Genomic DNA, 14,249 nt, shown 5'->3' with positions numbered 1-14,249 from the left:
TTCATCTCTCCCCAGCGTTTCTATCTTCTAATACTTCCTTAACTTTTCCGTCTCTTCTAAAGCCAGTACTACTTCTGCTAGGGTAATGGCTCCTTCCAGCACTGTAACCACTAGACCACAAATGCCCTCCCAGAGTTGGGTAGAGAACCCAGGAGTCCTGGTTACCAGCCCACCCACCCTCTACCCTACTAGACCCCACTCCTAGAGCGGGAAGAGAACACATGTCATTGTCTCATCTTTCTTTGTGAAGACAGCGGTCCACGCAGTTATTACATCGGTATCTACATCAGCCACAAGTGGCACTTGGGTACGTGGGCTTCACCAAGTGAAGAGACCCTGGCCCAGAAGTCATCTCCTTAATTTGCCTGAAGCAATGACAGTGCTTGAGCCACTACTGTGCTCCGAGCCGTCATCAAAGCATCCTGAGGCAGGGGCAGGCTGCAGAAAAACGGCCATTAGTTTTCGACGGCCTGGGGGAGTGAGAGCAACGCACTCGGGGATGATGACACAACACGCCCACAGCCACTTGCAATGACTTTCTTCCCTACAAGACACTGGCATAGAAACCCAAAACGCAGCAGGGCTGCAGGCGCCGTGGGACTGGTGCCCACAATGCACTCCGGCCGCAGCTGACTGTAGGCAATTCAGAGGGGGACACACTACGTTGACTTTGTGAGCAGGTGTGGACACTCAACTTGACTTTCATAAAATCCAGTGTTACAAAGTCAACTTTAACAAATTCAACTTTATTCCCAAGTGCAGACATAGCCTGGGAGTACCGCTGTGGGGTGGACGTGGGGCAGAAGGTCTTTCTCAGGGTAGGAACAGGCAGGATCTTGCACCGATATTGCTCTCCATTCGCCCTGCTGAGCCAGATTTTGAGAGTCAGCCCCACCTGATCATGCACGGTCATTTACAGGTGCCTCATTTACAAGCCAAAATCCTGCTGGGCATCCTTAGAGGAGACACGGAGTCTCCCCTGCTCCAGAAGAATTAACCCATCCCAGTCTGTCCCTCAGCCTCCAGCCTGCCACGCCAGCTACCCTCATCCCTTGAGTGTTCGTAAGGGCCTCTCAAGAGCCATGGCAACTCTGGGTTCTCGGCCACAGGGAAGTATTGGTGACCGTTGATGACCTCCTGCATAGTGAAGGCCAAAGACCCTCACCCAGTGATTCCTGCCACTTGCCCACAGTTGTTCTGAAAGAGACCCAGGTCTTGGAAAGGGCCCGAATGAAAGGCTTCAAATAATGGCACCTCCCTCACATCCCGTGGTAAGTTGTTCCAATTGTTCCTTAACCGCCCTGTTGAAAAGCTGCACCTTGAGTCTCATCGGAGGTTGCTTGGCTTCAGCTTCCAACACTTGGCTCTCATTACACCTTCTCCACTAGATGAAGGCGCTGCCTACAGTCAGAAATCTCATCCTTGTGTCAGTACTTGTAGAGGCTGATCCAAGTTGCCTCTCAGTTTGGAGAACCAAGTTGGATTGAGCATCTCAAATCTCTCACAATGACGCAGGTTTGTCAGGCCTTGACTGGTTCCCGGAGGGCTTTTCTGAGCCCTCGCCTATTTTCTAACGTTCTTTTTGGAGCAGGGCAGCAGAACTGGCCACAGCTTCTCGGATCCACCCGCCCCGCCTCCATAACAGTGACCTTGTTCCTAGTTGTATGGAACTTGCATTTGGTGATATATGGTGATCCCTGCCAGTCTGGCCCAGTGGTTCTTCAACTTCACTGCTCCCCAACACCCATCTGAACACAAAAATTACTACAAGACCCCAGGAAGGTGCAGCAAATCCTGACCCCCACTCTCCATGGGGGGCAGCCAAAACTGAAGCCCTGATTGGGGGTGGGCATGGGGTGGGTAGGAGTGGGGTGTTTGTAGCCTGACCCCACTGCCCGGGGTGGTATGCCTTGGCCCTGGCCCCAGACCCCAACAAGTCTAACGCCAGCTGCAGTGACTCCTTTAAAACAGGACGGCAACCCACTTTGGGGTCCCGATCCACCCTCTGAGAAGTGCTGGTCGATGTACCTGAGCTGTCCACAGCACCATTTACCATTCCACCAATTTTTGTGTCACCTCTAGAGATTTTGCCACTAATGATTTTCTATTTTCCCCCACATCATTGAAAAAGACAGTTAATAATTTTGGGCCATGAACAGATCCCTGTGGGTCCCCACCAGAAACACCCCTGGGAGGAGGAGTTCTCATCGACCTTACTTTTTGAAATCCTTCAGTTAATCAGTTTGTAACCCATTTTACAGGGTCACCCTGATTTTGTATGATGATGTATTTTAAAATCAGAAAATTGCACGGGGCTGAGTCAAATGCCTTACAGAGGCTTAAGAACACTGTATGAGCACAACAACCTTTAGCAACCAAACCTGAGATGTCATCATAAACCAAGAGTAGGTTTGTTTAACAACTTACTTTCCATAATATTCCAGCTAGTGGTATTAATTATGGCAACATCCTTTCATTTGTTACTGAGTCAGAACCATATTAGGTTTTCTCTGAGTCTTCCCAGGTTTAATATCAGGCCTACAGGACTATGGTTACCTTGGTTAGACTGTTAACCTTTTAAAAATATTAGCACATTAACTTTCTCCTTGTCCCAGTACTCCAAAATTTGGGAAAAGGAACAATCCTGGGTCAGAAAACTCCTCGGCCAGTTATTTTAAAACTCTTGGATGGAAGAGAGCTAATCCTGGAGATTTAAAAATTCTTTTGCTGCAGTTTGACATCCTCCTTAGTCACTGAAGAAAAAGGACTTTTTTTTTCATTATCACTGTAAACATTGGAATACCTCGTTCTGTTCCTTTCTGCCATTTCTCTCAGCATGGTCTGACGGCTGGCAGAGCTTATCTCATGCATTGCCCATGAAGGTGAGAAGATACTTACTTGAGTTTAAGTTCCCGGGTCTGTTCATTTTGTGCTTCCTCCAAGTCCTGCCGCACTCTGATGTACTCATCATGCTGGTCCTGAATCTCGGCCTTCACAGCCTGCAGCTTAGCGTACAACTGGGGACAACAAGAAAGAGCTCCTGGTAGTACCTGTCCATGCAGCAGCTTCTGGGATGTGGCCTGAGGTCCTACCCCATGTGAAAACAAGCCACTTGCTCACAGTGCCCCCAAAAGGCCTGGAAAATGGGTTTCCCACAAGTGTTCCCACCCAGGAAGCTGAAAGTTCGTCCAACCTTGCGCCCCACAGAACACCTGCCGAATGCTGCGTGGGTGCCAGACGTGGCTAACACACGTGGGCTGCACCTTTATTACAAAGATGAGCCTGGCAGGGGCTTCGGGACAGATCCTCAGCTGGTATCACTGGAGTGACACCACTTGACACCAGCCGCTTCTCGCACTCTGGTTCGAGCTGTCTGGATCACGGAGGTGAGGATGTGGCTTTAGTGGCACGCACCGAAAATGTCATGTCACAATGTACAAAGGTGTCCTGGACCTGCTGCAGCCCCGATACAGGCAGGGACAGCATTTGGTCACCACCCACTGGGAATTTACCCAGAGAGTCCAGTCCCTGGCTTATGTGTCCAGATTCCATCAAGGGCTGCCAGGTGCCCAGTCTTCTACCGGAAAGTCAGATTGAAAAGAGGACCTCGCAACTCTGACAAGCACCCAAACTACAAGTCTGGTTACTGTGGGGCGAAGAGATTGTTAACCCATGTCAGCCCTGCTCAGCCAGGGCCATCTCACTGAAAGGATCCAGCAAACCAATGGGGTAGGGAAGAGTAGTGAGCAATGGGGACAGGTGGAGCAGGGGCAGGATCACGGAGAAGAGATTGGGTGTGGGAGAAAGAGGTGGAAAAAGGGTGGGGCCTTGGGGGGGGAGTCAGGATGGGGTGTGGCCTGGGGGAGAGGCTGGGGGGGCTGGAATGTCAGCGGTCCTGCTATGAACAATTAGAAAGGTCACGGCAACCCCTGACATGACCTGTCCTGCACGATCTAGGTTCAGCAGAAGCAAGACTGACCCACAAGCCACCCCCCTGCTCCCCCCAGTTTCAGCACAAGGGTGAATCCACCTTGTTGTGTCATTACTAAGAAGCACAGCCGGAGCCTGGCTCCCCGCACCTGCCTCCCGACACAGGCAGCCTCTCACCTTCTTCAGCTTCTTGGTCTTGAGCTCCACTTCCTGCTGAAGAGAGGTGAAGGTCTCCCGCAGTTCCATGGTCTCCTCATCCCGAAGCAGCATCTGCTGCTGTATCTCCCGCTCCCGACGTTTCTGCAACCGGGAGAAACACAACCATCGCGGGAACAGCCCCTCCCCCTGCCCCCGAAACCATCCTGCGGCCCTGCAGTTAAAAAGGTCTGGGAGCCTTTCATCTCAGCTGTTCAGCTCAACAGCAAACAGGACTCGTGCTGACAGGAGGTCACTAGGGCCTGGGTGTGAGTGGGGAACCCCTTTCTCAGGCCAATGCCCACAGCACAGCTAATCCCACCACATCTTGTGGTGGCATTCACAGTCTTGGCCCACAGACCAGCTCTCACCCAGATGAGATGCATCAAAGTCCATGGATCCCGCTTTCTCTACAATGGGATCTCCCTGAATCTAACTCCCCTAAGCCAGGGACAGAAAGAAACAGCCTGAGGATGGCAACTGCTATCCCACACTTGCTGTGGCAATGCAGATGGGACCGAGCAGGGATACCACAGGGATGGACTCAGCTGAGTTTAATGGGGCTTGCAGGGCATTCTGTCTCACTGTGGGTGCCCATCACTGTGGAATCTGGGCACCGGGAGCTGGACTGCATCTGGCAGTGCCTTTTAAACTGTCCCCCCAATTACATCACTCAGGACTGTGTGTTCTGCCGACTTCCCCCAGGGACTGTGAAACATCACACACACATCTGCAATGCATAAAACAGATTGCCGATATACTCTCTGGACAGTGACATCTAGAACAGGGCCAGTGATGGTCTGTGGGGACCACAAGCCAGCGCCAGCCCTGCCCAGCCACCTTTCTAAGCAGAGATTTACCTGCTCAGCTATCTCCTGCCTTTTCAGCTCCAGCATCTTCTGTTGCTCATTTGTGTGGTCCATGATGTTCCTGCCTCCTATCAGCAGCTTGCTCTCCATCGCCTGGGGAGGCCAGAGAAGAAGGGACATGGGGAGGGGTCAGCACATTGCTCTCCCCTACGCACACAGGAGAGGAGCAAGGGGCTAAGAAGTGGGCAACAGACACCTGACCGTGCAGCTCCTGCCCTGCGGGGGCCCATGGAGCATTACCACCACGGAGGGGGCAGCAGAAGAGGGCAGATCAAGGCAGGAGAGGCGACAGCTGCTTTGAAGAACAGAAGGAACATCCTGCTTGGGTTGGCTGATGGGAACCAAGGCATCGAAACTGGTCAGAACACTGAGCATTTCTGGAACACTTTCCGCCAGCAAATCAGACACAAACATTACCTCAGAAACCTCCATCCCACCCCTCCGGAGGTAGGTCTTTGTTACCCACAGGTACAGAGAGGGAAACTGAGGCACGGCACGGCCAGCCAAACCATGGGCTTTTCACTTGTGGCTGAGAGGTGCGGGAGTACAAGTCCCACTGATAGGTGCTCTAGAAACCACCGCTCCCGGTGCTCCAAAAGGGCGGTGAGGACCCTAGCCCAGGCCTAGACATGTAGCGACTCCAGATGTGCTGCTGCTGAGCAGCCGCAGCAGCCATTGGCTTCAACGGGGCTCAGAGCAGCCCTGCTCCTTCCCCAAATGAGACTCTTTACAAACTTCAGTGACCTTTGCAACTGTGCTCACCCCATGCAGCTTCTGCTGGGGGGCAGGGGCTCCCTTCCTACCCCCTCTCACAATGCTTCCCTCATCTCCCCTCCGTGCAGCTTCTACTGGGACTCGGGGGCTGGAACTGAGCTGCGGAGGCTGGGGCCCCCTCTGCAGCCAGTTTGGCAGCGGGGAGCATGCACTGGCTGGCTGCTGCAGGCTAAGAGGAGCACGGGGGGCTAGGAGAAGCCCTGCAGCAGAGAGGGGAGAACAGACCCTGGGAGAGGAAACAGCAGAGGGGGTCATGGCTGTCCATAGGCAACCAGCAAACACAGCTGTGCAGGTGTCCCACCTTTTTCAGGTGTCTGCTGCTGCCACATACTCTGCATGTGCCTAGGGGCAGCCCTGGTCCTTTTGGAAAATGCCGGCCGGGGCAATGCAGGGACGCCGACTCCGACTTTCTGGGCCCCCCCGCACTGATTGCGATTCAGACCCACCTCAGGTCTTGTTCTGTGTTTGTGCAGAGCCCTGGGTGCCAGGCTGCGAGGTGCCACTGTGAGAGAAACCAGTCAGCCAGGGCCCAGGGGAAGAAGAGTGAAAGGTACCAAAGCTTGGACCTCTCTCATCCGGCACTCTCAGGACCTGACCAGTGCAGAAACAGAGAATCTGCTGGACCATGGGAGGTCAATATTGTCTAGCAGCATTACCAACACCGCCGCCCCCCCGCCCCGGCTTACTGGGTGATTAGCAGAGATTTAGGGGTAAATTACAGCTAAACAACAGCATGCAGCACTGAATTGGCTGGAAACCAACTTTAGGGGATCCCGGGAAACTTGGCCACACCCATGATAAGTGGTCATCCGGCTACCTAAAGCTGCGCTCGACTGCAGAGTGCTGGACCAGAGAGGTTCAACCGGAAGGATCTGGCATGGCCAGCAGCATCGCTGGGAAGGGCTAGGAAGGTGGGCTCGGCTCAGACCAGTGTGACGCTGTCCGGGTAAAGCCAAGCCTCGACGGAGGAGCAGAAGAGATCTGGGCACCTGCTCAGGGGACTGTGCTCGGGACAGGTCAGCATTTCAGCACCTGCTGGGCGCAGGGGGTGGCACCACCGTGCCATGACCCCCTGTTGTGAGCAGGGCTTGCTAGCGTGCGGCACAAACTCCAAGTTTCCTCTAAGCAGTGTGGCACTGCCTCCACAAGCCCCATGCCGGGGCTCCGGGCTGCTGCTCAGAGCCCTGCCTCTGCCGCCAGCTCCCGTGGAGGAAGCTGAGGATAAAGCCAGGAGAGGGGAAGTGATGGGGGGAGGGTGCACCCCCAGCCCCAGTGACTGAATTTTGGGGATGGAAATCACAGAATCACAGAGACTGATGGCTGGAGGGGACCTCGGGAGGTCATCTAGTCCATCCCCCTGCCTCAAGCAGGATCAACCCCCACTAAGTCATCCCAGCCAGGACCTTGTCCAGCCGGGACTTAAAAACCTCAAGGGATGGAGAATCCACCACCTCTCTGGGCAACGCATTCCAGTGCTTCACCACCCGCCTGGGGAAGTAGTTTTTCCTCATATCTAACCTACACCTCTCCCTCTTCAACTTCAGACCATTGCTCCTTTTTCTTCCATCTGTCACCACTGAGAACAGTTTCTCACCCTCCTCTTCAGAGCTCCCCTTCAGGAAGTTGAAGGCTGCTAGTAAATCACCCCTCAGTCTTCTCTTCTGTAAACTAAACAAGCCCAAATCCCTCAGCCTCTCCTCATAGGTCTTGTGCTCCAGCCACCTAACCATTTTTGTTGCCCTCCACTGAACCTGCTCCAGCACATCCACATCCTTTTTGTACTGGGGGGCCCAAAACTGGGCACAATAGTCCAGATGTGGCCTCACCAGAGCCGAAGAAAGAGGAATAACTACTTCTCTAGATCTGCTCGAAATGCTCCTCCTAATGCACCCCAGTCTGCCATTAGCCTTCTTGGCTACAAGGTCACACTGTTTACTCATATCCAGCCTTTCATCCACCATAACCCCTAGGTCCCTTTCCATCATACTGCTGCTGAGCCAGTCGGTCCCCAGCCTGTAACAATGACTGAGGATGACAGACAGCTCTGTGTGCCCAGCTGGTGGTGATCCCAGAACCCTGCTCTGCCTGGCCCTTGGAGCGCACGCTTACACCCAGCCGTTAAGCCAGGCGCTGGGGGCCCAACCACACCTTCTGCACAGCCCTGTGACCCTGTGCTCTGTCCGCGTTAGGAAAACGAGTGGGTGAGACGAACGTGGCATAACGAGGACACGCTTTATGTGAGAGAACTCACGGACACACTGATTCACTGAACGTGAAGGTCCTAATTCGACACCGGCATCATTTCGGCATCCAGAGTTAGGAACAGGGGCTATTTCAAGGGTGCTACTTTGGGTGACACCACCTGCTAACACCTCCATTACAACAGCAGAGAAAACGGATGGGGCTGATGGTCCCTCAGCCAGGCCAATGGATGGGGCAAAGGCCTGGCCTTCCTGCAGAGCCCCATACAGCCCCTGACTCATGAACACTGGGACACGACGGAGTCGGGTGATGGGGGTCACCTGCTACTAGCCTGCAGCTTGTACTGGGAGGCGGGGGACTCACGCAGAGGATTCCTGCCTTACGGAAATCTGCTAGAAGGTGCAGCAAGAAAACAAGCACAGGCTTCAGCCTCCTTCACTCCCACCTCCACATGCCACCTAGAGAGCTGAAAACACCTGAAGCCACAGGATGGAGACTGGGTGGAGGAGGGGGCAGAACTGGCTAAGGCTCCCCCTGCCCTGGCTGTAAAAATGCAGGGCCTGGGAAAGAACCTGCCCCAAGCGATGTCTAGGTTGAGGAACAGTTATTGTCGCCGATGTCTTGGTGCTTTGCTTTCCTTCCTCAGTCACCACGGAGCGTACACCCTGTGTGCTCAATAGCTCCATTTCTTGTTTACAGTACAATCCGGTTTGGGTAATTATGATGAGTGGGGGCAGGGGTGGGGAGGTGCATATCTTTCCCTGCACCGAGGGAGGAGCAAATTTCACATCCTTCTGGGTTTGCGCTGCAAGGGAGGCGGGTGACTGAGTGCTGGAGCAGGCCCTGTAAGCTGAGCCTTCCCAGAGCTCACGGCTGTGTCCGCATCGCGCTGCAGGTGGGGGCGCGCTGGCAGAGGCTTGCCAGCCTGGCTCAGCATGGCAGGGTCCCAGGGGGCCCAGGCTGGCAGAAGAGGTGGGCTTGGGGAGTCCCAGCACATCAGGTGACATCCCCAGGGATCCAAGGCCCCCCACGAAGCTCTTCACAAGGTCTCTGCTTCCTGCCGGGGTCAGAGAGGCCCAGGCCCAGCAGTGTCCCGCCAGCAGCCGCCCTGGGAACGGACTTAGAACAGGGGTCGGCAACCTGCGGCTCCGGAGCTGCATGCAGCTCTTTAATGAGTCATTTGCGGCTTTGGATACCAGCACCGCTGACTCCTCTGCAGCTCTCTACCAGCCCCGGAAGCAAGGCCTGGCTGCAGAGCTGCCTGCGGCGGGCTCCCCGTGCCGCTGGCTGGTTGCCGAGCCCGGGACATGAGAGAAGCCTGGGGCTACACGTGCCCAAGGCACACGCGGCGCCGAGGAGCGCTGTGCGCCGTTCTGTGCGTGCATCCCTCCCCAGCGCTTCGAAGGAGAAGCACCCAGCAGCAGAGATGATGGCGGATCCAGTGAGTCTCCAGCACTAGATTACAGCGGTGGGGGGAGGGGCTGGGGGGTGCCTGGCTCTGGAGGAGGGGAGGGGGGATTGCGTTGAAGTGGGGGAGGGGGCTGGGGTGTCTGGCTGTGGAGGAGGGGAGAGAGGATGGGGTAAAGGCGGGGCTGGGGGTACCCAGCTCTGGAGAAGGGGAGAGGAGTTGGGTTAGAGCAGGGGAGGGGTCTGTCTGGCTCTGGAGGGGGAGGGGGGATAAGTTCAGGAGGGCTGGGGGTACCTGGCTCTGGAGGAGGGGAGGGGGGATTAGTTCAGGGGGCTGGGGGTACCTGGCTCTGGAGGAGGGGAGGGGGGATTAGTTCAGGGGGCTGGGGGTACCCGGCTCTGGAGGAGGGGAGAGTGGTTGGGTTAGAGCAAGGGAGGGGTCTGTCTGGCTCTGGAGGGGGAGGGGGGATAAGTTCAGGAGGGCTGGGGGTACCTGGCTCTGGAGGAGGGGAGGGGGGATTAGTTCAGGGGGCTGGGGGTACCTGGCTCTGGAGGAGGGGAGGGGGATTAGTTCAGGGGGCTGGGGGTACCCGGCTCTGGAGGAGGGGAGAGTGGTTGGGTTAGAGCAAGGGAGGGGTCTGTCTGGCTCTGGAGGGGGAGGGGGGATAAGTTCAGGAGGGCTGGGGGTACCTGGCTCTGGAGGAGGGGAGAGTGGTTGGGTTAGAGCAGGGGAGGGGGCCATTTGGCTCTGGAGGGGGAGGGGGGATAAGTTCAGGGGGGCTGGGGGTGCTCAATTTTTAAAAAGGTTGAGGAACACTGGTGTGGAGGGTTGATGTGAACACTGCTCCTTCCTGATGAAGTGCCTGTCCCCAGGCGCAACGTTTTCCTTGTCCTCGTTTGATCTCCGACTCGGTGGTGAAAGTACCTTAAACTTTCTAACTGCTCCAACTCTGTTTGTCAAACCGGGGTTAGGAAGAGCACGGTCTGACGTTACTTTCCAAGGACGGTCTTGTATTCACAAGCACTGCGGCTCCTGAGGGATTGATTTTGTAACCCAGTTGGAAAAAATGGCTCCTCTTGCTATTTTGGTTGCTGACCCCGACTTACAACCTCTCACCCACGCGTGTGCCGTACCAACGAGGCACTGCTCCCCCCGGCCCAGAGCGTGCAGGCGCCATGCAATCACATGCCTGCCTTGGGCCTGTGCCAAACAGCACCCATGAATTTCCACAACAGCTCGCTGAGTCAGCTGAGGTCCCTAGCACCAAGTGTCCACAGCCACACCGACCGGCTTTGTTCCAGCCATCTAACATCTCCACAGGATTACGATGGATAGGGGTAAGCAGGTCAATTAATCCCAGGTGCCTGTGTGACGGTCCCCAGCCCGCAACTGGCCAATGTCCTCTCCTGAGCTAAAACACAATCATCTGAGACCACCCTTGAGCTAGGCAGCATGAACAAAAAGGCACAGCTGGCGGTGGCAAATGATAATCAAACCTCCTGAGGCCAGCTCTCAATGAATGTGCCCACTACTGATAAAATCAAACTGCCCTACACCCAACAGATGCTACTAGCAACCCATACGAAAGGCCTCCAGCCACGCCACAGAAAACAACCCTATGTGTGATGAGAACTGGTCAACTTGTTTCTTTAGCTTCATAGGGTTCAGAATGCAGAAGGTCCCATCCCTCACTTCAGGTGCCCCCCTCCACAATGTGGCACCCACTGGGATGATAGAGTCCAGGATGTTTCAGCCAGGATCTGCCCAGGGTGATAGAGTCCGGGATCTGCAGCTGGCACTACATGAAAGCCTAGAAGGATTCCTAGACGGCAGGTCATTGGCCAGCTGGAATCCCTCACAGGAAGGAAAGCAGAAGGTAATTAAATACCCAGGCTGGTCTTTGACGAGTCCTGGAGCCGCACGGCACTCCTGAGAAAGAAGCCATGGATCCGCAACGGCTACGAGTGACGAGAACACTTATTTTATGCTTCATTCAGAAGATGTCACCTGCGACAAAACAGTGCCTGATGCTGCGCCAGATCATCATCTACTGAATTAACAACATCCTTTCCAGGATTCCCACCCAAGCGTTACATGGGCGTGGGAACACCTATAATGATAGCACGTCTGCCACAGTCTGTGCAGCTGCAGAACCAACCAGAATCCAGCTGGAACTGAAACATGGTAAGGTCCCACGAGACCCTTGCAGCTAGCTCATCCCATCGTAATACTGGCCCGCGCTACTTGTGGCCCCATCCACAGGGAAGTGCGAGAAAAAAGTTTGAAATGATCTTAAAAAGAGCAAGACCCATCTGCCCTGCTGCCAAGCCACAGGAGGACTGCCCCTTTAAGAGAGCTTCCCCACATGCAGGTTGGTAAAGTAACTGGGATGGGAAAGGCTAGGAGCCCACATCTCGGCTGTCTTGGATCTTGCACAATAATTTACACGGGGACAAAACAGGTCTGGAAGGCTCCTGCTTTGATGTGACAGCGTTTCACGCCCCTTTGGCAATGAATGTGGCAGGTGCAGGGCAACCAAGAACGAAGCCCACGGAGCCAGGCTGGATCAATTTTATACCCCTGTGCTTTCCTTCAGCTCAGTGGGGTTACTGCCGATTCACACAGGGAGCAGTTGGAAGCAGGATCGGAACCTCAAATCCAGCTTTTCCAGAAGATATCTGCAAAAATATCGGACAACAGGTAGATATAGCCCCACATGCAAAGCCGGCTCGGTCATATTTCATGCCTCCTTTTCCAGAGCATCCAGCCCCAGTCCCCGGCCTCACGTCTCTCCTGCAGGAGCACAGCGGAGCCGATGGCTGGAAGGAGGACGGAGGCCACTGAGGCAGAAATCCAGAGCAGGCAGGATGTTATTTTGAAGGGATTGGAGGGCACCTCAGTCTCCTTCATCATTAACCACAGTGGCTTCCTTGACTCAACGGGTTTTCAAAAGGGGCCATATTTAAAGTGAGACCCGGCACTGCAGGGGACCACAGCCAGTTCCGTCTGGCTCCTCTCACTCTGCAGCTCTGAGAGCTCTATGGACATGCCAGACAGTCCCCTCCACATGCCAAGAGGTGGGGGACCTGCCGCTGGCAGATACAAGGGACCAACTTCACTGCCTGTGAGATGATCTAGGTGGCCCCATCTCCTACACCCACATACTCAGGACACCCCAGATCTACCTGAGAGTCGCAGGGTGAAGCCTGAGAAACAAGGAAATCTGATAAGGGTAAGACCCACAGGGTTATGTGGTCCCTCCGCTGGCCCCTCAGACCCTTTCTTAGGCAGGGCAGGTCAGCTCCAGACAGAGAACTCCCCTGTACCTGCTCCAGACCAGCCTGAGCTCCTGTTTGCCAGTCCCAAAACACAAATCCTCTTATGGGCCAGACAGCCCCTGAAGAGCTGGACTGCGGCCACGAAGGGGCAGGTTGCTGGCCCTGGGAGCAGCCTGTGTCCAGCACTCCGCCGGGAGGAGCCACTAGTGAGTTCTGGGATGATGCTGACTGCTCCTGCACGCGTCTCTTGGGCCCTACGGTAGGAGAAGGACTCCGTCAACTCAAATATATTGGCCCCCTCAGGGCAGCACAGCGGCAAGTGCACAGTTGTCCTTCGCCCAGCGGGGTGAAGAGCTGTCACCGAGAACGCCAAAGCATTTTGCTTCCATGCCAGGATCACTCTCTGACTGGTAAAACACAGCCCTCCCCCCGAGAGAGGTGGTCCGAAGCCGCTGCCAGCCACACGGTGCGTGGGACCGGGCATGACAAAGCGTGGAGCGCACATGGCCAGGAGAAGACAAGCTCATGCACCTTTCCCTTTGCTTTCTCCATGGGGATGGATTCCCAGCCCACTTGCTGCAGAAGGCGGTAACTTGGGATTCACAGCAAACTGTTGGCTACAGGAACCTAGGCAGAGAAAACCAGTTTCACGCCGCCCCTCATTTTAGGTGGCAAGCCTCTCTCCCGGTTCCACCCACACTGGTATTTCTAAGGCGGCTGTCCCCCGGTATCTAGGCAACAGAGCGACTATCGCCTGGACTTGATCACTACTCCCAGCCCATGCAAGGTTCCACGTCAACCACTCAAACTACAAGCTCCAAAGCAGCGGAAAGCAAAGCAAATTACAGCCACCCAAGGATGCCTGAACTGATGCTGCTGGAAAAGACAGGCACATAACACTAGTCTGCTGCAGATCCTGTGACACGTTTGCTTGAAATTCTGGCGCTGTTCCTACCGACTGTAGCAGCATTGCAGCCAGGTGTGCTGGGGGCACTGAAGGCAGCTGCTGTTCTTTGTTGGCATTCTGTGCAGCTCTGCCTACAACGAACAGCCCAGCTGAGATGCCCACCTTCAAAAGTACAGGGTAGCAGCAGCCGCCTTACAGCCGTCAGTCTGCAGACCATCCCTAGAGGTTTCTCAGTCCCGGCTTGACAAAGCCCTGGCTGGGATGACTTAGTGGGCGTCGATCCTGCTTTGGGCAGGGGGCTGGAGTAGACGACCTCCTGAGGTCCCTTCCAGCCCTCGGATTCTGTGGATCCAACAAAGCAGTTTGTTACTGAGCTGAGCCAAGGCCCAGGGCTACATAATTTCCAAGCTTCACGCAGGCATCCCTGTGCGGTGCAGGGTAATTTAATCCAGGTGCTATTATGTACACTGGGGGACCAGTCCTGCATAAGGACTGCAGGTGGGGGCACTGAACAGCCACACAGAGGGTTGAAGGGCACACTGGGAGGCTAGGTATGCCATTCATCCACAACCTTTTACTCTGAAAAGGAATCAGCCCATTTGTATTGGTGGGCGTTAACTCTGAAACACGGCGGCAGCGTGGTAATTCTTGTTTTACTAGTGATCCTTTCGGCCAAGCCAGTCAGC

At 55.1% G+C, this 14,249-nt stretch overlaps 1 protein-coding gene across 3 annotated transcripts in view; it reads right to left on the bottom strand.

Moving 5' to 3' along the window:
- The window catches only part of KIF3C (kinesin family member 3C), a 63,758-nt gene that overhangs the window by 14,701 nt on the left and 34,808 nt on the right, over positions 1-14,249 (bottom strand). For all 3 annotated transcript variants that reach the window (XR_012645159.1, XM_074991527.1, XM_074991525.1), the window contains exons 2-4: positions 4,986-5,087; positions 4,108-4,230; positions 2,899-3,017 (exon numbers count right to left, since the gene is read on the bottom strand). Coding sequence is in view for 2 of the 3 variants with exons in the window: in XM_074991527.1 (XP_074847628.1) it covers positions 2,899-3,017; positions 4,108-4,230; positions 4,986-5,087 (344 nt within the window). In the remaining variant the exon portion in view is untranslated. The remainder of the gene's footprint in view (positions 1-2,898; positions 3,018-4,107; positions 4,231-4,985; positions 5,088-14,249) is intronic.

This window comes from Carettochelys insculpta, chromosome 3 (assembly GCF_033958435.1).
Source record: "Carettochelys insculpta isolate YL-2023 chromosome 3, ASM3395843v1, whole genome shotgun sequence".
Classification (NCBI taxonomy): domain Eukaryota; kingdom Metazoa; phylum Chordata; order Testudines; family Carettochelyidae; genus Carettochelys; species Carettochelys insculpta.
The sequence above is the reverse complement of the archived record's forward strand: the minus strand, read 5'-3'. Positions and strand labels throughout refer to the sequence as shown.